The sequence below is a fragment of the Chironomus tepperi genome, unplaced genomic scaffold (genome assembly GCF_022539635.2).
Source record: "Chironomus tepperi strain 1889 unplaced genomic scaffold, CSIRO-AGI_Ctep_v1 contig_376, whole genome shotgun sequence".
NCBI lineage: Eukaryota > Metazoa > Arthropoda > Insecta > Diptera > Chironomidae > Chironomus > Chironomus tepperi.
In genome coordinates, this window is record NW_027226498.1 from 3895790 (window position 1) to 3919027 (window position 23238).

Here is a 23238-nt window from a genome sequence, read left to right on the forward strand (position 1 = left end):
AATATTTTATTAAGGCTTTTTCTGTGGGAAAGCACGGCAACGCGGAAAGATATTGTTTTGTTTTTTAATAGAAATCAAGAAAAAACCACTCAAAAATCTTTTTTCACTTCGTGTTTTTTTATGAGCTTTACAAGCTCGAATGTCAGCATAAAATGATATTTGATAAACGTTGTTTCTTATTTTTTCATCTTATGAATCTTATTGAAGGTTAAGTCGGGTGATTATTTTAATATGCTCTTTAATGATTTATGAAATTAATCCTTTAATGATGTGTAATATTGAATAAAATGACATTTTATTTATTTCTAAAAATAATGCTCATTTATAAGTTGGAAGCATTAGTTTCATGCCAATTAGTTACTACCCCAGTAAAGACTAGTTGATGGGAAAAATGGACATAAGAATTTGATAAATAAAAAGAGAAATATAACTTTTCTAAAATTTTGGAATTATTCTTGATACCAAATGAACGTTAAATACTTTAATTTATCTAAGTAGGTATTTCATAAACAGTTTCAAATTAAATTCAAAAAAACCAACCTATAATCTTCCACCAAATATACCACTTTAAGATTTTGAATTTTTTATGATATAAACCAAACAAGGAATTTTTAAATTATATTTTACAATGGAAAATATTAAAAACGGTGTTCTTAAAAAAATATTGAAAATTCATATTGAATATTTAATATTTTTCATTTCTAATAAGTAACTTGTTTTTATTAAAAGCGTACATTAAATTCTCCATTTTTTACTATTGAAATATTAACAGGTTTTGAAGTTGTTTGCACTACATCGAAAAATTCGTTTATAAAATTAATATTTTCTTTTTATTTGTAAATCCTCTAAATGCTCTTTTAAGAGCTTGCTTATTTCATAAGTATGTTCAAACTTTAAAAGGGAATGACTGTTTTTAGTTTCAATTTATAATGCAAGTTTTAATCGATAAACTTTTACTTTTATATTTTTACCATTTTTTTAATTTCAAGCTAAAAAAATATTGATTTATGAGGTTAATTTAAGTAAGCAAAACATACTGAATCTAACAGGGAAAGAGCTACTCACATGGTTACAGAATGTCATCAAGGTATTTTAAAAGCTTGTTCTTTTTATTTTAAATAAAATCTACTTTAGTGTTTATTCTTAAAATAAATAATCGTAAAATTAGAAACAGTCATTCACTTGTAGTGTTGCAGCTATAATTAACTATAATTACATGAAAGAAGAACATGTTATTCATAAAAGTGTTTGGAATGAACACATAAAGTTTTCATAAACGAAGAATTAACAAAACGGAATAAACTCGAAATTAATTTTTTTTTAAATTTTATGAAGTTTTTAGTCAATTATTTGAGAACTAAAATTCCCCTCTTTATGATAAGAGGACGGAGCTTATAAAGCGGAATGACACCGTTTGACAGAGTTAGAAAAAAACTGTTTCCTGCATAAATTCTCATGATAATTGATAATCAATAAATTTAATTGCAATCAATCAATTATTCAAGAATATTTATTTTTAGTACATTCATTTATAATTTTGCGCCTATATTTATCATAATCTTATCAACAACAAATATTTTAGAAAAATTAAATATTCATAAGCTCTGTGCTTTGAATGTTTGTGAATATAATTGAAGGTTTTTTTCACCAGAGCAAAAGTTGACATTTTGAGAAAGCGGTATGAATAATTTACATTTCAAATTTTGAACGCATTCATGTGAATTGAATTGTGGAAACGAAAATCATGTAATGTGACAGGAAATTTTTTTCGTTAGAAACCAATGAGGAAGATATATAGATATTCTTATACAGATTATACTTGACAATGCGAAATTTTGCATGCTAATGTAAACACAACAATTTGTTAAATTGAATCGAAAGTTGTACAATTCCTTTCAAGTGACTTCAGCGCATTTTTATAATTTCCGAGTAAAATTTTTCATTCCCAGCCAATTTCAGGAATGTTTTCAAATAAAATATTAATGAATAAAAATGATTACAAGTTAATAAGTTCGGCAGCCGACCGAACATATTTTATTAGGCTGCCTTTCTTCAAAAAAATGCGCTCGTAAGAATGTCTGCCTTTAATTTTTTTGGTTTAAAACCTTTTTTTTACCGCCAATATAATCCACACATAACACAACAAAATATTTGACCTTTTTCTGTTCACCAAATGGTACATCGTTTGCTATCACCATTCATTCGGCTCATAATTGAACAATTGAAATCTCTTGAGAATTCAAAGGCATTTATAAGCGGTCCAATCACACGAAATCTATCAAAAGAATGAACCTCATGTGACTCAAGTTGAGATCTTTTCACTTCATCTCTTTGTACAGAACAATAGAATTGCGCGTATGATATCCAAAAGAGCTGTTGCGGTGTATACTTAAGTGCAATCAATTGACTTTGTGGACCTTTCAATGTCTTCATCCATTTCACATAAGCTCGATATGCCAATTTAATACCACCATTGTCAGCTGTATCTTCTGTAACAGTGACAGTGCCATTGAGATTTTCATTTATGTCAGGATCTATATAAGAACTGTATTGTGTTGTAAAGCACTTGAGGCGTGACACATATTCCTTAATTGATGATTCAGACCATTCATTAATCTTCTCTGCAAATCTGTCAAAGCAATGCTGCAAGGAAGGGTTTTAAAAATACAATTTTTAATTTATCACAGTCTACTGTTAAATGACTTACAGTCAACTCATGAGCTATAATCGAACCAATCTGTTTGAAACAATGACAAAAAAAATTAATTTTTAAATAATTTTTTGTCAGAATGGTGCTAATAATTTTTTTTTACAAATGATACTTACAGCACCAAAATTCATACTCATTGGTCTATTCTTGTCAAAATTTGGTGGTTGGAAAAATGCTGCCGCAAAATCTGTTTTTAAGAAGACAAATTCAATACATTCTCACGTGAAAATGGTGTAGATATAAAATGAAAATGTAGATGTAATGAAAAAATCAGGAGTATATGTATGAGTCAAGGAGCTGTATTTATTTGAGAAATTGAAAGTAAGTCCTTTGAAGGGATGTAAACATAGCTTAACAAAATAACAAATGACATTGAAAAATAAACACACCAAAAAATTTCAAAAGTAACAAATGACAAAAAAAGTGATAGGTAAGAAACATGTAATATATAAAATTGAGCAACATGTCTTTTAAAATTAGCTATGACAGAAAGCAATTTATTGCCTCTACAGTGATCCTCGTCATTTCATAAGTGCTTTGAGATCACTTTTGTTTTCGACTTGAGAATAAACAACATTCTGGAAGTGTTAGGGGAATAAAGAAAAGTGAGATGGAAAATATAGAGAATGAAAATGTAGCATGTGAAGTTTCTCATAACTATTAATAGCAACTTAAATATACATATAAAATGTTTGAAGGACCTAGTCTTTTAAGCTAACAGTACTGCGATTAATAATTAATTTTACCACAGACATTATATCCACTGTTTAAAGTGATATCGGAATCACGGAATCTGCACATTGCAAAGATACGAGTATATCATAAGACAACTCAAGGATACATCAGTCCTTGTTGATAGTATATTTTTGTAAAATTGCACATGAAAAACTACAAGATAATTTAAAAAATCTACTCACAAATACTATTGTCTTTCCTATTGTAACTCGCCTTACTTGTTGTCGGTTTTGCATAAAGAGTCCAATCACTTATATTCCTAAATTTATTCTGAAAACTTTTATCAGTTTGTTGAATGTTTAATTGCATTGCAAGAAAGAGGAATTCAGATGTAAAGTTTTTTTCGATTCCATGATAATATTTTTCAACTTCTTCTACATTCAGCAACCGTTCATCATATCCAATAATAACTTTTAGATTATTTAATGTATTTAGGGCACCTGTCTTGGTTTTCTCATCCATCCAGTCGGATGTAATTATCGTACGACGAAATTCATCAATAATAGTTTGCACCATTTTCATAGCAATATCACGCGACTCCTTTGGGAAATAATCATTTACGTACAGTGAACCTGAAGCCAACTCAGCATATTTTCTTGTAATACGTGTACACAGCTTCCATCGTTGTTCACGATCAATCACACCGTATGTTGACTTAAACAGCCTTAAAGTACTCTCGAGAGCATTATCATCAAGGAATTGTGTCGTAAAATCAATGATACGCCACACAATGTAATTTGCAAAAGTTCGTTTTGAAAATTTTTTCTTCAAATCTTTAAGATTATCATAAACGCTTTTTGTATGGTCAACGAGTGCACTTTCAGCAGACTTTAATTTAAATTTGTCAAAAATTTCAATCCATCTCAAGAAATCTAACTCAATTTTGAGTTCTTTCTGTTCAGCAGCTCTTATTCGACTCCTTGGATGAAAATTTCGTCCATTGAGCAATTGATTCAAAGCTTTTCCAAGTTCAAGTGCCTCATTGAGCTCATTTTGCACGGATGTTGTATTAAGTGCACCCAGTGCTATTGCAATTTGATACATGAAAATTGGATATTCGTGCTCAAGTACTGTTTGCTCCTCATTCTCAAAATTTCTTGTTATGCCTTGAACATCATCATTACCGATGTTCAAATTGTTGAGTCCATCAGAAATATCGTCACGAAAAATATTCTTTCCATTACCGATTCCAACAAAACGTCTTAAAGTTAATATAAATTTCTCCCATGACCAATTTTCTTCGTGCCAATTAGACATTAGAATGGGCCATCCACCCAAGGAATTTAAAAGTTTATGGATTTTGTCATATGCCATAGATCTTATGTTATCTGGAGTAAAAGGAATAATTATATATGAATATTATCCATATCACACTTTATATTGTGCTGTTGCAAACTATATAATAAAACTTTAAATGTGTCATGAATAGGAAGTTTTAATTAAAAGTTTATAATTGAATGTCACATATTTCTTGCAGTAAAATATTCATTATTATTCTCAAAGTGTGAATAATAGTAATAGAAAATATGAACCAATACTTGGATCAAATTAATACCTAGAGCCTACAAAGCAAGGCTGTGAGCCGCGTTTTTACTTCATATGATTTGAAAAAGGACAAGAGAACAGTTTCTCTTAAAAAAGTTTCCGAAGCAATTATATTATAAATAAATATGAAAAAGCCCAAAAATATAAATTTTCTAAAAAATAATCAACATCTCACCTGTATCCATACAGTTTTTATAAAGATATTTTGCTAGTTTGTGCGGCCACAGTTCATATCCCTCAATTGGTTTGCTCAAAATACGAAGCAAATTTTCATCAAGTTGATCTATCAACAATGACTCTGTATTCACAATCGATTTTTCATCAGGTGTATATGTTGTCTGTATAAATTTATTGCATGCAAAACTATAAAAGTCATCACACCTGCAAAAGAAAATAAAGATTTTTTTTTGAAATGTCAGTGAACTTTTTTTGCATATTTATATTTGTAGACTGAACGAGATATCATGATAAAAGAAAATGTTGATAATTAATGTTGCTTCTCATCATTGCATATGTTAAACTTTGTGTATGTTTCTATGAATATCAAGGTTCTATGACATGCATATCTTTTAGTCCAGTGGTGGGCAACCTTTTTTGCGGCGGCAGAATCTTTTTTCAATACAGATTTAAAGCTTCATACTTATTTTCAAAGCTTTTTTTTATCGACTTATACATACACACTAAATCCGAAGCATTTATAAGCTCTTAATTTGCTTTCAACTCTGTTCTCATACATAATAATTAATTAATTACATTTAATTCCCCTTACGGATTTATTTTTGGGTTAATTCTTGATAGCAATGTGGCTGAGGCATGAACACATCCGATACTTGCACACTCCATGTATTGTTCATGACATGTTATAAGTTTTGAATTTTTTATCAACAAAATTAATGTCAAATGCATAAAAGTTTTCATATTAGGAAATAATTATCTGCGATGAAAAATTATAATTGCTGTTGATGAAAAAGTTAGAGAAATTAATCGATTTTAAGTCTCACGTTGTGAAGGTTTACACGATACTGCTGAATTAATTTTTTGTTCAAATGCTTTTTTTTTTTAGAAAAAATTAGTTAAACGTATAGTGGTTTTAGTTTTAATTGTATGTATAGTGGTTTTTGGTTTTACAAGTAAAATGATTTTATATTAGGGTTCGACAATTGCATGCAATTATGCGCATACTGTTTGCAAATATTGTATACAAGTGCTAGAATTACTTATGAATTCAAGCACTTGTATATAACTATTACAACAAGGCTCCCGCAGATTATAATCTTCATACAAAATGATTTTCAAGATTATAATCTTCCATACAAAGATTATAATCCGAAATAATCTTCATACAAAGATTATAATCTTTAATAATCTTCATAGAAAGATTATAATCTTTAAAATAATCTTCATATAGAAGATTATAATCTTCTAATCAGAGTTGGCAGGACTTTAAAGTGGAGTCCGGACTTTGAAAGTCCGGACTTTCAAAGTCCGGACTTTGAAAAAAAAAAGTGGAGTCCGGACTTTCAAAGTCCGGACTTTAGTGGAGTCCGGACTTTAGAATAGTCCGGACTTTGAAAGTCCGGACTTTGGGACTTTGGGAGTCCGAAAAGTCCCATACAAATTTTTTTTTTTTTTTTAAAGTATTTTAATATTTTTTTTTTCGATTACACTGCGTAACCCGAGCTAAAAAAGTGAATTTTTTGACATTTTTTTCGGTTACACTGCGTAACCCGAGCTAAAAAAGTGAATTTTTTGACATTTTTTTCGGTTACACTGCGTAACCCGAGCTAAAAAAGTGAATTTTTTGACATTTTTTTCGGTTACACTGCGTAACCCGAGCTAAAAAAGTGAATTTTTTGACATTTTTTTCGGTTACACTGCGTAACCCGAGCTAAAAAAGTGAATTTTTTGACATTTTTTTCGGTTACACTGCGTAACCCGAGCTAAAAAAGTGAATTTTTTGACATTTTTTTCGGTTACACTGCGTAACCCGAGCTAAAAAAGTGAATTTTTTGACATTTTTTTCGGTTACACTGCGTAACCCGAGCTAAAAAAGTGAATTTTTTGACATTTTTTTCGGTTACACTGCGTAACCCGAGCTAAAAAAGTGAATTTTTTGACATTTTTTCGGTTACACTGCGTAACCCGAGCTAAAAAAGTGAATTTTTTGACATTTTTTTCGGTTACACTGCGTAACCCGAGCTAAAAAAGTGAATTTTTTGACATTTTTTCGGTTACACTGCGTAACCCGTCGCAACAAAGTCCAAAGTCCAAAGTCCAAAGTCCAAAGTCCAAAGTCCAAAGTCCAAAGTCCAAAGTCCAAAGTCCAAAGTCCAAAGTCCAAAGTCCAAAGTCCAAAGTCCAAAGTCCAACTCGGGTTACGCAGTGTAACCGAAAAAAATGTCAAAAAAATCAATTTTTTAGCTCGGGCTACGCAGTGTAACCGAAAAAAATGTCAAAAAATTCACTTTGTTAGCTCGGGTTACGCAGTGTAACCGAAAAAAATGTCAAAAAATTCACTTTGTTAGCTCGGGTTACGCAGTGTAACCGAAAAAAATGTCAAAAAATTCACTTTTTTAGCTCGGGTTACGCAGTGTAACCGAAAAAAATGTCAAAAAATTCAATTTTTTAGCTCGGGTTACGCAGTGTAACTGAAAAAAAATGTCCAAAAATTCCCAAAGTCCCAAAGTCAAAGTCTCAAAGTCCCAAAAGTCCGGACTTTCATAGTCCGGACTTTAGTGGAGTCCGGACTTTCAAAGTCCGGACTTTAGTGGAGTCCGGACTTTCAAAGTCCGGACTTTTGGGACTTTTCGGACTTTTAAAGTCCGGACTCCAAAGTCCTGCCAACTCTGCTTCTAATACAGTGAATTTAATTTCAAATATAAGGAAAATAAACATTTTATGCGAAATTATCTATTTTCTGAGCTTTTTGCTGACTTTTCACTGTATATAAGGTTTCAAACTAGGTTTTCACTCAACTACAATGAAAATCAATGCGAAAAATTCTATTTTCAGGAATATTTCACCCTTGTTTTAAGAAAATTGAAACTAGAATTAATATTTTCGAGAGTTTTTGTGTATAGTTTAAGCAAAAATATGCTTTTCTAAACGCTATTTCATCTCAAATACGAAAATTAAGTCAAAATTTGGCTTTTCCGAGTCGACTTACATCCCAAATAAGAAAATTATGTCCAAATTTGACTTTTCTGAGGAGTTTTCCATCTTAATTAAGAAAACCAAGGCCTAATTTGGCTTTTCTGAGGAGTTTTCCATCTTAATTAAGAAAACAAAGGCCTAATTTGGCTTTTCTGAGGAGTTTTCCATCTTAATTAAGAAAACCAAGGCCTAATTTGGCTTTTCTGGGTAGTTTTCCATCTTAATTAAGAAAACCAAGGCCTAATTTGGCTTTTCTGAGGAGTTTTCCATCTTAATTAAGAAAACCAAGGCCTAATTTGGCTTTTCTGAGGAGTTTTCCATCTTAATTAAGAAAACCAAGGCCTAATTTGGCTTTTCTGAGGAGTTTTCCATCTTAATTAAGAAAATTAAGTCAAAATTTGGTTTTTCCGAGTCGACTTACATTCCAAATAAGAAAATTGTGTCCAAATTTGGCTTTTCTGAGGAATTTTCAACCTTAAATATCAAAACCAAGGCCTAATTAGGCTTTTTTGAAAAGTTTTCCATATTAATTATGAAAACCAAGGCCTAATTCGGCTTTTCAAACGGGTTTTTCACGGATTTTTCATCTCAAATAACCAAAATTAAGTAAAATTCGGCTTTTCCAAATAATTTTTCATACTAGATATAAATACTAAAGCCATATTCAGATTTTTTCGAAAGTTTGATAAAAATTACACTTTTGTAATAATTAAAAACTTAATATGACAATAAATTTAAAGATTATAATCTTTAAAAGGATTTGTATGGAAAAGATTATAATCTCCATACAAAGATTATTAAGATTATAATCTTCATACAAAATTTTCAAAGATTATAATCTTCCATACAAAGATTATAATCTTTAATAATCTTCATACAAAGATTATTTAAGATTATAATCTTCATAGAAAGATTATTGAAAATTATAATCTGCGGGAGCCTTGTATTACAAATAGTATTGCGGATACTTGCATGAAATTGTTAAACCCTATTTTAAAATAATTGGTAAGTAGGAGAAGTTCTCTTTTTGTTGTATTCTGCAAAAAAAGTCAGACTTTGGAAATGTAAAAATTTCCATTTTTTAAAAGAAAAATAACATTAATAATAAATTAATAAATGACAGTCTAAAAAAAAACATTAATTCTTAAATTTCAAATCATATGTATGTTATCAAACATTGTGTCCATGTTCAAGTAGAAAATGTATAGACTTTTACATCATTTTTTATAACGGTCAAAACTAATTTGAAATTAAGACTGAACCTTTTTCCAGTAAACTACCGAATATTTTGCAACGACTAACGATTAATTAATATAATAATTTGCTTATTCACTGTGTATTTATTTGAACTTTATCCAATGTTAGATATCACAAACACCAAAAATATCTAGTTTGACTGGTTTTCTTCCAAAACACAGAACACATACTTTATTAGTATTATTAGCGGTCTCACAGACTTAATTTCATTAATCTACACAATTAATCAACGCATCAACCAGCTAAAGTTGCTATAGCAGCAGCACTCAAATCATCATCATCATCAAAATTTTCTTGTGAATATTCTGTTGTGAAATCATCAATATCTGGAATTGGTGTTGGCGTAAATCTAATTGAATTTTTTTTATAATAGTAATCGTTTGGATGCTGATAATAAGTTGGCAGTGCTAATAATAAGAATAAATTATGTTAATTGATTTTTAACCTCCATGGTCAAACTAAATTGTTATCAAATTATGTAATTGACATAAAATTATACGTACCTCTTATATAAACATTTAAATGAACAAAAATAGCGATTAATAAGTATATTAAAACCTTCATGATTGCTTTCACTTTATATCTTCATTCACTGTGCTTCTAGTGTCGAATGGAGTAAAGTATGTACTAAAAATCTCAATGGATTGTATAGTAAGGAATCTTCACAAAAATTATAAGTTGTTTGCTATTCCTCACTTCTGTTTTGAGTAAGTTTTAAATTATTTTTAAGACAAATACTCCATAATTTTTAAAAAAAATTATTTCAGAAAGAAGCTTAATTGTGTACTTTGTTCGGTTGTTCGTTCATTTGACTGGCGTAAAAAATCTATAAATAATGAAAATAAAAAACTGCTTACAAGGATTTACTGCCACAATTTTGGTTAAAAAAGTTATGAGGTTATGTGGTTATGAGGTTTTCAGAAAATCTATCAATCAAAGTCTTAAATTATTGAACTATTCTTTTAAAATCTTTCAGGAAATAGCGTTTATCACCATTTGTTTTCCCTCTTTTGTGCTTCACATTTCCACTCTTGAAGCACCGAAAAAAAAAATCAAGTGCAAAAACGCGTAAAAAAATTAAATGTCTCCTTTGGGACAACATGATCTACAGCACATTTTGTACATTTTGCTTTTCATTTAATGACTCTATCCGGTGCAATTTTTGCTGACTTTTTAACAATAAACATGAGTTAAATATTGATTTAAATTTACGCTCTATAATAGTTATCATTAAGTAACAGTTACTGTTTAAATTGTAGATTATTTATTGTTCTACGGGATTTCACTTCGGATTTTAGAGATAAATGCGAAAATCAATCTTAGGTTGCTAATAAAATTATTATTTTTAAGTTTTATTTCATACATATCAGATCTACAAATGTTTAAAATTAGGAAATAGACAAGAAATAGATGCAAAAAAAACTAAACATTATTTAGATCTTTACAAGACTAAGAAATTGCTCTAATTAAATATACTAGTTAAGCATGCTCGCGAGTATTCCCTCTGTATCCAATGCTCATGAGAGCATGTTCTTTGCATGATAACCTAATTGCAATTTTCCTGATTTAGTCCAAAAAATTTAATAACTGCTTTCTTTTCAAATACACATTCTAAAGGTATTTGATGCAGGTAGCCAAATTCTGGGTCTTCATGACTTCCAATTGAAATATTAAGGGATGACAACAAATTTACAATTTCTAGTTTTTGTTGCTTTTTTGCATAAAACATTACTGATTGATTGTTTCTATCACAAAAGTGTCTTAAATGAGGATGGTTAGCAATTTCTGTTCTTAAATTTTCTATCTCATCATTTTGTGCATATCGATGAACTTTCTCACAAATGTTAATGAAATTTTTGACTTCTTCTGAAGCTTTCTCATATTTAAATGCGACGTGTGGGCCTGGAAGCCTTGAGTTTCCGTTAAGCAAGCTTATAATGATTTTATTGCTTCGTCGTCTTTGATCTTCTGTATCACTTCCCACGGTGTAATTTTGCCATGCTATGTCAATGGCCGAGAATTGTATATTTTTCATATGACATCCTACAATAACTAATGTGTTATTAAGTGAATACATTCCACTTATACCTTCATTAAGATCAAAATTGTATGGAAGTAATTTATCAACAATATCATCACGAGTTTGTTCTGCTGCCATAACGAGAAAATTGTGGCCCATTCCACTATAAAGATCAAATCCACTAGGAATCAATCTTTTTATCAAATCTTCACAAGTATTTTTCGGAGCTAATAAAAGGAATGGATGGCCAATTATTCTGTGGAAATCACGAATATGAATTTCCGAATTTGGTTCAAATGTTGATAAAAGTCCTTAAATAAAAAATAGTAAAAAATAAAACCACAATTATATTCATGTTTGCACATTGACTTTGTCCAATACTTCAAGCCTGTAGGCAAAGAATTGACTTAGTATAAGGTTCAGCCAAAATATACAGGTCTGTGCATCAAAAATCCAGGAAATGCAAACCCGTGTTTCTTGGCCTAACCTTAGTAAAATACGATAAAAAAAATGTTTATACAAACCATTTCTGTTATTTTTGACTTCGTGTGCTATGAAATTTTGAAAAAAATCTGATAAAGTTTTATCCGACAGTTCAAATGATAAAAATTTATTGTCTCCTGCAACCTTCCAGTAAAACTTTTTTCTTTTCTCGACTGTCGAGCTAAATATGACCAAAAATGATTTTTCACTAAAAACGTCTGGATCAAAACGGAATGTCTTAATACTTTTTGGTAATTCTTCATTAATTTGAAATTCAATATTGAAAACTTTGTTGCTGTTGACTACTTTGTTACGAAACCATGGTGTTTTTAAAAGATCGTGTGCTTTTGACAATGACGGAGTCTCGTGAATTACAAGCTTTTCAAAATTTTTATGTTTGCATCTTTTGAGAAACTTATTTCTTTTTAACGGAAACTCAACCTCTACTGGTGAAATACTAAACATTAATCTAGTTGACCTGAAAATATTCGAATTTAATTAAGACCGTTCATTTTTAAATAAGGAATGATATGTTCATTAATTTAATTCAAACAATATCTAAACTAAATTTTAGAAGAAGAATTTTAACTGGGTTTTATAAATTTTCAAAAATGTTCCACAGACCCAAAAACTTTGTCATCATTTGAAATATTTGACAATGAGAGCTTTTGAGTAAATTCAATAATTTATACGGAAATGCTTATGATATATATGCACATACCTATTAGTTTCCCTTTCTTTTATCCAGTTGTATATGCAACTCATTTTAAAAATACAGAAAAGCTACTTAGTAACTAAAGAAGCACTTCTTTACTGCTTAAAATTCTACTTGCAAGTGAATCAAGAAAGTAAATATGGCTTCTGGTTCCTAAATATTTGAGTAAATTGAGCACCAGTGTTGTTCATAGACAATTTTATCACTTAAGTTAAAAGTATAGTATGATTTTGAAAATGATTCTGTTTTGTAAGGTTTTCCATTATTTGAGTTTATTTTGACTCAGTTTCATGAAAACTTAATAATATTTGTTTGAATTTAGAAGAATTTAAAAGAGTTTGTATTTATTTTCAAAATTTAAGTTTATTTTTTACGTACAACAACACTGAAATGTGTCATATTTGGAGAAGAGATAATATTTATTCAACATTCGTGATTTTAATATTTGACATGTGCTAATCGTTTTGTTAATTCAACATGTAATTTAGTAAATTGATATCTATTACTTAAATAAAATATACGAATCATATTCCATATTAACTTTTGATAAAAAATATCTGAACTCAAAAGATAAACTTTTAAAAAATTATTCTGTACTAAAATGTTTTATTCTTTTGTTCGACAAGAGGTCAAACTCTTTAAAAGTCAAGTAAAAGATGAATTAAATTGGTTACTGACCTTTTCAAAATTCCATCTCCTTACTTGTGATTTTCGTTCGTTAGGAAGAATAAACTTGAGTATTTTTTTGTAGGTACAAGTATTTTATTGATGATAATTCAGGTTTATATTTTAATTATTGAAAAAAATGTAATAAATTAAATAAATTTTAAGTTAAAATAATTAATACGAAACTTACTTAGTTTAAAAAAGTTGATTTGTGTAAAGCTAGATTGATATTTTCAAAAGTTTCATTGAAGTCATTCCTATAAAATACCTACGTAGGTTACGTGCGTTACCTTTACAAGTTTTTCAAAACCTCATATCATACTCACGTTCGTTTTTTTACATCACTTTTTATGTTGATGATGTATTACACATTTACATGTTTCATGCTTAATGATGTAGACATAAAAATAAATTGCACAGGCTTTTTTCTTTTCACTTCTCGATTTTGTAGACGTATAATAAGACAATAGAGTAAGAGATGAATGAGTACTGAAATATGAAGTATAAAGTTCTTAGTTTTGATGTGGGGTGGTAAATACATACAATAGGTTATGCGACAGAGAAAGCAAAATCATCAGTATAAAAAAATCAACTTTCTCATAGTGCAGGTGTTGTAGAAGGTTGTTCGGATAAAAAAATATTGTTATGATGATAGAAATGCTTTTGCGGTTGAGAGAAAAAGAAGAATATGAAATTGAAAAATCTGCGATGTGGAAGTTTTTAGGGTTGAGAAAGAATCACTCTAGTCATATTCAGGTTCTAAATTACAAATGCAATTAAATTGAGATACTTTTGATGATTTGAAATGATAAAATTAAAATGCAACTAATTTTTTAATTGATGCCTTCTTAACTTTTTTAATTGGTAAAGGATAAATCTATTTTAAACAAATATTGAATCTGATGTGATAAAAATATGCATACATACTTGTTTTGGTTTTAGAAAGAAATTCATGCGATATTTGAATTATAGGAAATTACTTTTTTTGGAGTTAACTAAATAATTTGACATTTTTTTACTGTTATGCTTTTTGAAAATATTAACAATTTTCTAAAATCGCTAAAAGACTTATGACGTCACAAAAAAATACAAATTTAAGAGAACGAGCTTTTATTCTTAAAAATTCAACAGTTCTTATTTCAACTTTTTAAATATCAACGAAGTCAATAAAATGATAATTCAATAGAATTTCAAAATATTCATTTGAAATTTATAATAAAATTCAATTAAATCAAAAAACCTGTTCTATCAACTTTCAATTTTCAATAGGCAAAATGCCTAGAGCTTCTATCGAAAATCAATTTTTGTGATCATAATATTTAGATTTAAAATTGATGAAACAGTCTCAAAGGTAATCATAGGATCAATAACTGCTGTGTCATCATTAAAACATGAAAATTCAATTTTCAGTGAGTAAAAACGATGGGCCGATTTGTTGAAACGTTCAAAGCTTATTGTCAAAAGATTTAAAATCATTTATCATTATATGTATGAATCCAATAATCAGTAAGAAGTAAAAACTTAGTCATCAAAAATCAAGAATATCTTAAATTTTTTTTTTATTAAAATTAAAGAATCAGCATAATTTTATCTTTTCAACTATTCGTTTTCCGATAATCAAGTTAATAAAATGATTTTCAATTCATGATCAAATCCTAGTTGATTTAAGCAATAATGTTAGCATCAATCCATCTTGCGTAAAACGATACACGTGCATAATAGTCGGGAGCACCTCGAGCACAACCTTTTAAAAATAAATTAATTTAATATTCAAACAATTTCAAACATTTTCTTTTGAGTTACTTAATCCAGACACAACAACGCCCATGACTTCACCATTTCGTCTGTTAACTAATGGAGATCCACTGTCAAGTAGGGAAGTAAAATTTAATGAAACGATAAATATTTAATAACGCAGAAATAACCAACCTGTCGCCATAGCAGCCACCAACTCCGATACTGAAAATTATTTAAAATTATTATTTTTGCTGTGGATTCGTGCGGAAGTAAAAAGGGTCATAAATTGTATGCTCAAGGGTCGTGTACTTATTACTAGCAAAAGAAGAGAAATTTATCAAAAGCTTACCTAGCAAATGCACAAATGTGAGCAAAATGAATGCTTGGATTATAAGATGGATCAACTAATCTTGCTAAAAAGCTTCTTAATATGCATTCAGAATTCGACATTGTTGTTGAATTCAAATATTGAAGATTTGGATGAACTTCCCATGGTGGTTGCTGTGTGAATGCTCCATGTCCAGCAAGTACAGCTGGAGTATTAAAAATCACACGTTTTCGACTCAATGGAATTGGTTTAATAAGATTTGTAAAAACTATATCTCGATCGACTTTGTACACTCCGATGCTTAATATGAAATTTAAAAAATGTAAAGCAGTTTAATGATGAAATTCAATAATACTTACTCATGCCACAAACGTTGCGCATCAAAATTAGGATGTGGAATACTTTGTATTATATTGTAACGTACACCAGGATCAGCTAAATTCACTGTACCAGCAACTGCCATTCTCTCTCTTCCATTTAAACAATGTGCTGCCTAGTTAAATTGATATATGTTTGAAAATTGTAATTATAAGTGTGTTCCAATGAAGCTTCGGTAAAATTATTCATCAAATTTATATATCTTACAGTGATTGCAAATTGAGTATTTAAAATTCCACTTCCACATCCATGGTTCAAAGTTTCTCCATAACGGATTGACATAAAATACGGAAACTGCCCTGCAGCCTACAAATGAAAAATTAATATTTTATACTTTTGTTGAAATATGTCCGAAATTCAAATTTTTACAGCATTATTTCCTCCGACAATCCTGGGTGTTATGTCAATTTTACAATCTGCAATTGAAATTGCACTTAGAATTAAAATTAACTTCCACATCTTACTGGAGTGAAATATGAAATGAAATTGTTTCTAATTTTCTAGGCAATTACCAAAATTTTTGTTCATCTTATCATTATTTTTTGATAAGACTAATGAAATTTTGATTGAGTTTAGTAACAGATATCTTAGTCCATAATTTGAACTTTCTTTATCTAATTTCAATTTTAAATTTTTTTTATTTTAATCCATTAGATTAATATTAAATATGAATCAGCTTAATACAATGAAGATAGGATAGATAAAAAAGTTTTTGTGTTCGCTAATCAAAAATGTTTATTTTTATTCAGTTTATCTTCTTTTTGGATTTTATTGATTTTTTTAGAGATGAAAATTTGTTTTGTCTGAGTTTTTGTTTTTGGAAATGTTTGCTTTTCTGTTTATGCCAGGTTTTGATAATATTTTGACAGGTTGTTAATTTAAATAAATTAATTATAGAATAAATCAAATCACAATCGATTTAAGTTTTAAGATAAAAAAAGAAAAATTATAACCAACAGGCAAGGGGCTCTAATTTCATCTTGATTTCGTATTTACTTATTTATTGTATCCATGCTCCTATGTGGAACTTAGGTCACAATAAAACAATGCCATCAGACAAGTCATCCCAAATAATAGGGTTTGTAGAAATTTTAAAAAAGTTCGTTATTTCATAACGTAATAAGTGAATAATCCCTTTTTAAGTCAATTTTCAATTAAACCGATCACCTCAACGTGACAGTAACAACTAACTAACCTCAATATATTTACCACTTATGCCTAATCACATTATCTTTTGACGTTAAAAAGAGAAATAATAAATTTTGATCGTAACCACTTGCTGGATTAAATTTATCGACAGTAACAGCATCATTCCTTTTTATTTTGTTGACATTTATTTTAAGTGGTTGGTGATTTATACGATATTGAACGTTTTACGGTGGATTGATGATGAATAAAAATGTGCGAATTTTTTTATTTTCATGGTCAGAATAAGAGCATTGGGATTATTTTATGGAAACATTTTATGAAAATTGATTGATTCTGCAGTGATGAGACAGAGCAAATGTATTACGTTCTCCAATTAAAAGGCATTTTACCTTAATCTTTAATCAATAATTATTCAAATTAGGAAAGCCGCAAAAATGATGTTTTTCGAAAATGTCGTTTTCAGAAACCCTATTGATAATAAAAAAATCGTTTACTGAGAATATGAATGGGAAACTCGAAATTTAAAATGAAAATAATTGTGATTGGTATTATTGGTTCTGTTTGTGGTCAATTAAAAACAGTTTATGAGGGTTGCCATGAGCGAACATTTTTCTATGTATGGGGTGAATACTTTAAAATGTTTTCATTAGGGATTTCAATCCCGGGACAAAATCTCAATCCCGGGATTACGGGATTTGAAAATCTGATCCCGGGATCCCGGGATTAATCCCGGGATTGGATAATGAAAAAAAGTATTCTTTTGATATTGATAATTAAAGAAAAATAACACGTTTTTGGCCAAATTCCAGTACAAATGTAATACTAAATATTTTATTAGAAATTTTAGGGCTCAATGAATCATTTAAAGCAGACAAAAATGTTGTAAAAGTACTAGTAAAAGAGCATATTCAATATTGTGATCACAATCACTACCAAAATTTCAAATTATAATAGTCGTTAAAATGAGTTTTCCTAAATTTTTTAGCAAATTTTAAGAAACTAAATGCAAATTTATTTAATTTCTGGTCTTTCAAAATATTAACAATTTAGTATGAATTTTTAAAGAAAGTTTCAATACTCAGCTTCTAAAATTGTGGCTGAAATTATTCGATCAGTTATGTAGTGACATACAACATGATTTTTAAATGAGTTATTCTTGATTTTTTTAAAACTTAAGATTTCAAAATTGAAGTTTTTGTATCAATATGAAATGAATTCTCAATCCCGTAATCCCGGGATTGAAGCTTATCCAATCCCGGGATTGCGGGACCGGAAAAACGTCCGGGATCCCGGGATCCCGGGATGCGGGATCCCGGGATTGAAACCCCTACTTTTCATCTTCAATGTGCTGTTGACTTGATTCCTGTGATAATAAATTGAATAAAAAACACTGAGAAAAACGTAAAAGTTTTAAAAATTTAACATTTTGAATATCACGAATTTCTTTCTGCAAATTATCTTAAAATCGACTGAGAGAACATCAAAAAGACGGTACATATGCATACCCTTTTTAAAAAAGATTTAAGAATTTGTTCAAAATCTGACATGACATGCAACATTTCACCTTTTTATTACAATCTTTTCTACTTTTCCTTATATTTACCTTTAATGATAAACTCTTAAGCATCCTCAATTTTAAGTACATTAAACATTCATGAATGTTGATCTTCGATTGAATTTCAATCGAATAAATAAAATATGAAGGTTAATAGTAACACAATGTCAAATAATATTTATTTATTTCAGCTTTAAATAATTTTTTTTCCATTTTTCATATGGGAAACGTTCATGAAGGCAATATAGCTATATAATGAGAAACAAAAGTGATCCACGGAGTCACATGCACATATATAAAATTCTTACGTATTAATTTAATGGAAAATCCTTATGTACAAAAAAAATTATTTTTCTTCTGCAACATTTATGCAAAAAATTTCACTACCTCTGTTTTTGTACTCTTTAATTATTGATGTTTTCTTTTATATTTTGAGAATTTTTTCATCTTAATGTTTTTCTTCCAATTGAATTCAAAATATTTTTTGTTTGCTAATTCTTTCTGAGTAAAACAGATGTTATTTTTGTGAGCTTTTAACGATGAACTTTTTCATTGAAGAAAGTTACTTGTTCTTTACGTGAGAATTTGATGCGGGATGATTCGTTTGTAAAAAAAAATCAAAAGTTTTTTTTTTTTCAGGTTGAAGTTTTCAATAAGATTTTTTGCTAAACATTTTGCAACTTTTGTTTAAATTTTTATCAATTTACCAGAATTTACACATGATTAAAAAAAAATTAATAATAAAATTTGTTATCAAAAGTTTAAAATTCAAACCCTTTTTTTGTCCCATTAAACTTATAATTGATCTAAAAATATTTTTACATTAAGAATTAAAAAAGATCAAATTTATCATGCTTTTGCAAAACGACTTTTGACATTTATGAAAAAAAAAAAAAAACATTTCTTAAATTTTCGTGCAATTTAATGCCTCATGGGGAGATAAACAATCTTGAGATCATGAGTCGACTTAGGTAGAAGAACTAAAGTAATTAAATTTTCGCCAAACTAGAATAAAAAAGAAAACATTTTTCAAACAAAAAAGGAAAAGTTTTCTTAAGCGTTGGTAATTAAACTAGATTATGACGTTTAAAGAAGAAAAAATAAAAATAAAATTGTGAAATTTTTTAGAATAATCACTTTTAAAATAAAGCCACATTAAAATATTTAAGTTTTTCCGGGAAGCAAGTTGTTTTCCCCCTGCGAAATGTACAGTAAGACTTAATCTAATAGAGCAGAAAAGTCCTATTAGTGAAAAGGTCGAAGTCTTACAAATGTAATTATTTTTCTTATTAACTTTAACATGAGATAAATAATTAATCAGTATCAGTATCACCATAGTAAAGTGTTTATTTAAGATGCTTTTTATTTCCTTCTATAATCAATAGCTCGTAATGCATGCATAATAAATTGATTCAATTATGTTGATAAAGATACAATCCGAATTTCCGTTTATTTTGTTAAATGATAATGGATATTACAGTGCTTCTTGTTTTCATAATTTTTCCATCTTTTGATATTGATTGATAAGCATTACAAAATGGTTTTTATGACATGACATTGATAAGCGATAATAAAAGTTATGATAAATAGAAACGAAATAGGTTTTATCACATTAGAATTCATATGTTCATATTCAAATCAAATTTATGATCATTAGTTTTTATCCACTAGCCAGTTTTTTGTTTTGTTGCACTGTCTCCTTCTCTTAGTTTGTTAGCCAAGTGATTTTCCGTCTGCCAACACTCCGTCAGCGTTTGACTTCCAAAATAATGCCTGTCTCGACAATGTTATATTTTGATAGTCAATCAAATTCCATATACAATTTTCTTAGTCACAGAACAAACTTTTTTTCTTTAGTATTAATTTCACAAATTTCAAACAAACATGCATTCAATTTGATTCAACTCATGAAATTATATATTTCATATTATAATGAATTCTATAATTTGTGATTCTACAATCGTTGTTCATGAATATTTGAACATCAGTAAATCATCTACTATAAATTCTATTGAACCCTATTTGCATAGTAGCAAATATGATGAAGTGCAAATCAGTTAGCATTTTTAAGTCACAAAAAATGAGAATGAAATATTTTTATCTAATTTTTGTTACTTTTCTTTTTAGATTTTTGAACGAATGGAGTTGAAGCTTTTTGGCATTTTGTATTGTATAACAAACATCAACCTTAATTTTTGGCTGTTTCCATGAGTGTAATCTCTACCCACAAAGTAGCTGAATAATTTAGAAAGAAAAATTTACTGACATAAGGAGGAAGGTAAAGGAAAAAAATCATAAATCATAAGATTCAATCCCTTGTCAGAATTTATTTTGAAAAAATGCAACGTCATTCTGAGGAATGGAACGTAAATTGAATTTATTTGATTTTAATAATAGTTTTGACATAACTTGTTTTGCTAAAAATAATGTCTCAAATCATGAATCTCTGTTGACTTTGCTCAGTCAGCTTATTATTTATTCATAAAATTACAATTCAATAATAAAAAAAATTGAGCTAACCATAAAATTTAAATTATTACACATGTGTGATTTTTGAGAATTTTATGCATGGTTGCGAAGGTTTTGTGAAATAACATAACATAGGAAAACCAAGAAACCGAAATGTTGCCGAAATGTCATTCATTCAATTTACTTACTTCCATTTTTATTACTTTTATCTTTCTCTCTTGAAATAAAGTAAGAAAATACCAAAAAGAAAATATAAAGCCTAGAAATTCCCCAAGCGTATGTGTATGAGTGCGTCAAATTTGTCATTTTTATCAGAGTTGTCTTGGAAGGCACGAGGGCGATTTACATTTTAATCTCTTAATCTACAATTTTTTTTTATTTTTCAAAATCCTTACTCCAAAAGTAATTTGATAAGAAGCTTAAAAGAAACACAGGCACAATATTTGTCTATCTATGCAGGTTTTATTGATATTGGTACTGTTAATTACAACTCAAAATGTAAATTGACTTTGTGTCAATCAAGATAACTCTGATTTTTCTTATATAAGAAACGGTTTTTGCTACATTTTATTCTTTTATGCTTAAACAAGCCTAAAGCGATGAAATTTAAAAAATTTACAATGTTAACCGTTAAACTTTTTATGCAACTAGTCAAAGTCAGTGGCATTTCCAACATTTATTGGCAGCACATCAATGTGCCGTGAAATATAGGTTGTCCATCACTCTTCTATAACTTTAAAAAACCACATACCCTAAAAAAATGCATTTGAGGAAATCTAATTTTAATTCAAGGGTACAATTATATTTTAATTATAAACAAATTTGATGACGGAAAATAGGTCATCAAACTTCAAGCTCTCACTATATTTGAAAAAATTTATTCTGTCTAGTATCATAAATTATTGTACAACACAGTTTTCATATATTGCAACAAACCATAATTACAGCACAAAATATTTGTAGCGTTGAAAAATCGATAAAAGCACAAATATTTACTTCATTATTCAACGGCAATCGTAAAGTAAACACACAGAATGCTGTTATGCTTTTCTCTTTGGTCGTATTTCCTATCTGGTCTACAACATACTTATTATTTTTTCACGATCCTTAGACTTTCATGCTTGTCATATACTTCAAGTTTTTTTTTTCCTGACGATGTGTTTCTATTTTTAATAAAAAGTAAGAAGAAGAAACTTTATGGGACTGCTGAATAAAAAATAGGTAAACAAATGGGAAGGTTTGAATGATGTTAAAATGGATGTATATAGTTTTAGAAAACAAAATTGTCCATTTTTAATCCCGACTGTAGGAAACATTAAAATTGCCACTTGGTCGTCATATGGCAACCAATTGGCTGCCATGAATAATGTGTGCCGATAAAGAAATAATGTTTGGAAATGAAGAAATCTCTCATCTGGATGAAACGTTTGTAGTTTTTGGGTCAATTTAGTTTCCCTTAGTTAATTTTTCTATAAATATTCATTCTTATGCGCAAAAAATTGTAACCTTAAAATTTTCTTTTTCTATAAAATTTTCTTTGCTTAATTTTTTTTATTAATAATTAATCATGCTTAATTACATTTTTGATTACACACCAAGCTCTAATAAAAACTTTTATGAATCTGGTGCCATTTTGGGAGTAACATAACTTCTTATAATCAATACGATTCAACAACACACCAAATAAATTCTTAAATTGTATAAAAAAGGAAAACATATTGTCAATTTTCTCCAGGATATTTCTCTTATTGGCTAACTCCAAGATTACAATACTTGTACAATACAATCGGCATCATACAACAAAAAAGTTCATTCATGACGTAATGGTTGGAGCTTTGACGTCATAACTGATGTCATGGTTGTATGATTTTGATAGACTTTTATTGTATGCGTGATGCTTTAGGTAATACAAAATTTGGGTGTTTGGGAAGAGACAAAGTTTTTTGTTATGTTTTGGCAGTTTTATATTTGAATTTATTTTTTTGAACTTTCTCAATTCCACAGCTCATCGTCCTTATAAGTGAACCCTATATAATTAGGAATCAAAATTACTGACGTAAAATTTCTTCCTATAGGAGTGAAGCTTTATGGCTTTTTTTTGTTTATTGGGTAATAATGAAACTTTTCTGATTTATTTGTTCAAAACAGAAAAAGAGAAAAGAGCTTATGAGTTATAAATGACACGTGTTGTGTTAGGTTTATTTTTGTTGCTATACATGTACATAATCGTAGTTTTTATTTCCTTTGTGTGCAAGTACAATATAATTGTAGAAAATTCACGGAAATTGTTGACTCATGTATTGACCAATGTTTCTGAGGGTTTTAGGAGCTAGAGCGG

The 23238-nt window shown here is 28.8% G+C and overlaps 4 protein-coding genes across 18 annotated transcripts in view; 1 reads left to right on the forward strand and 3 right to left on the reverse strand.

The window, feature by feature from the left end:
• The window catches only part of LOC139095806 (small conductance calcium-activated potassium channel protein-like), a 121318-nt gene that overhangs the window by 7993 nt on the left and 90087 nt on the right, over positions 1 to 23238 (forward strand). For all 13 annotated transcript variants that reach the window (XR_011544896.1, XR_011544898.1, XR_011544895.1 and 10 more), the window contains exon 2: positions 20559 to 20709. The gene's annotated coding sequence lies outside the window, so the exon portion shown is untranslated. The remainder of the gene's footprint in view (positions 1 to 20558; positions 20710 to 23238) is intronic.
• LOC139095807 (neprilysin-2-like) lies at positions 1657 to 10180 on the reverse strand. Of its 3 annotated transcripts, none has more exons than XM_070647294.1 (7): positions 9904 to 10180; positions 9406 to 9807; positions 5166 to 5371; positions 3628 to 4773; positions 2827 to 2897; positions 2708 to 2737; positions 1657 to 2643 (listed from the first exon to the last, which is right to left on the reverse strand). In XM_070647294.1, the coding sequence occupies exons 3-7, from the start codon at positions 5173 to 5175 to the stop codon at positions 2167 to 2169; spliced, it is 1734 nt and encodes a 577-aa protein (XP_070503395.1). In that variant the 5' UTR covers positions 5176 to 5371; positions 9406 to 9807; positions 9904 to 10180; the 3' UTR covers positions 1657 to 2166. The 3 variants fall into 3 exon arrangements, with proteins under 3 accessions (XP_070503395.1, XP_070503393.1, XP_070503394.1); XM_070647292.1 differs by lacking the exons at positions 9406 to 9807; positions 9904 to 10180 and adding exons at positions 5760 to 5924; positions 5992 to 6001; XM_070647293.1 differs by lacking the exons at positions 9406 to 9807; positions 9904 to 10180 and adding an exon at positions 5744 to 5993.
• Positions 10720 to 12732, reverse strand: LOC139095808 (uncharacterized). The gene is made up of 3 exons (XM_070647295.1): positions 12625 to 12732; positions 11945 to 12381; positions 10720 to 11731 (listed from the first exon to the last, which is right to left on the reverse strand). Exons 1-3 carry the CDS (start codon positions 12666 to 12668, stop codon positions 10947 to 10949), a joined length of 1266 nt encoding a protein of 421 aa, XP_070503396.1. The 5' UTR covers positions 12669 to 12732; the 3' UTR covers positions 10720 to 10946.
• LOC139096030 (chymotrypsin-2-like) lies at positions 14806 to 16246 on the reverse strand. Its single transcript, XM_070647643.1, has 7 exons — positions 16097 to 16246; positions 15935 to 16033; positions 15709 to 15842; positions 15371 to 15649; positions 15214 to 15243; positions 15088 to 15149; positions 14806 to 15028 (listed from the first exon to the last, which is right to left on the reverse strand). Exons 1-7 carry the CDS (start codon positions 16184 to 16186, stop codon positions 14949 to 14951), a joined length of 774 nt encoding a protein of 257 aa, XP_070503744.1. The 5' UTR covers positions 16187 to 16246; the 3' UTR covers positions 14806 to 14948.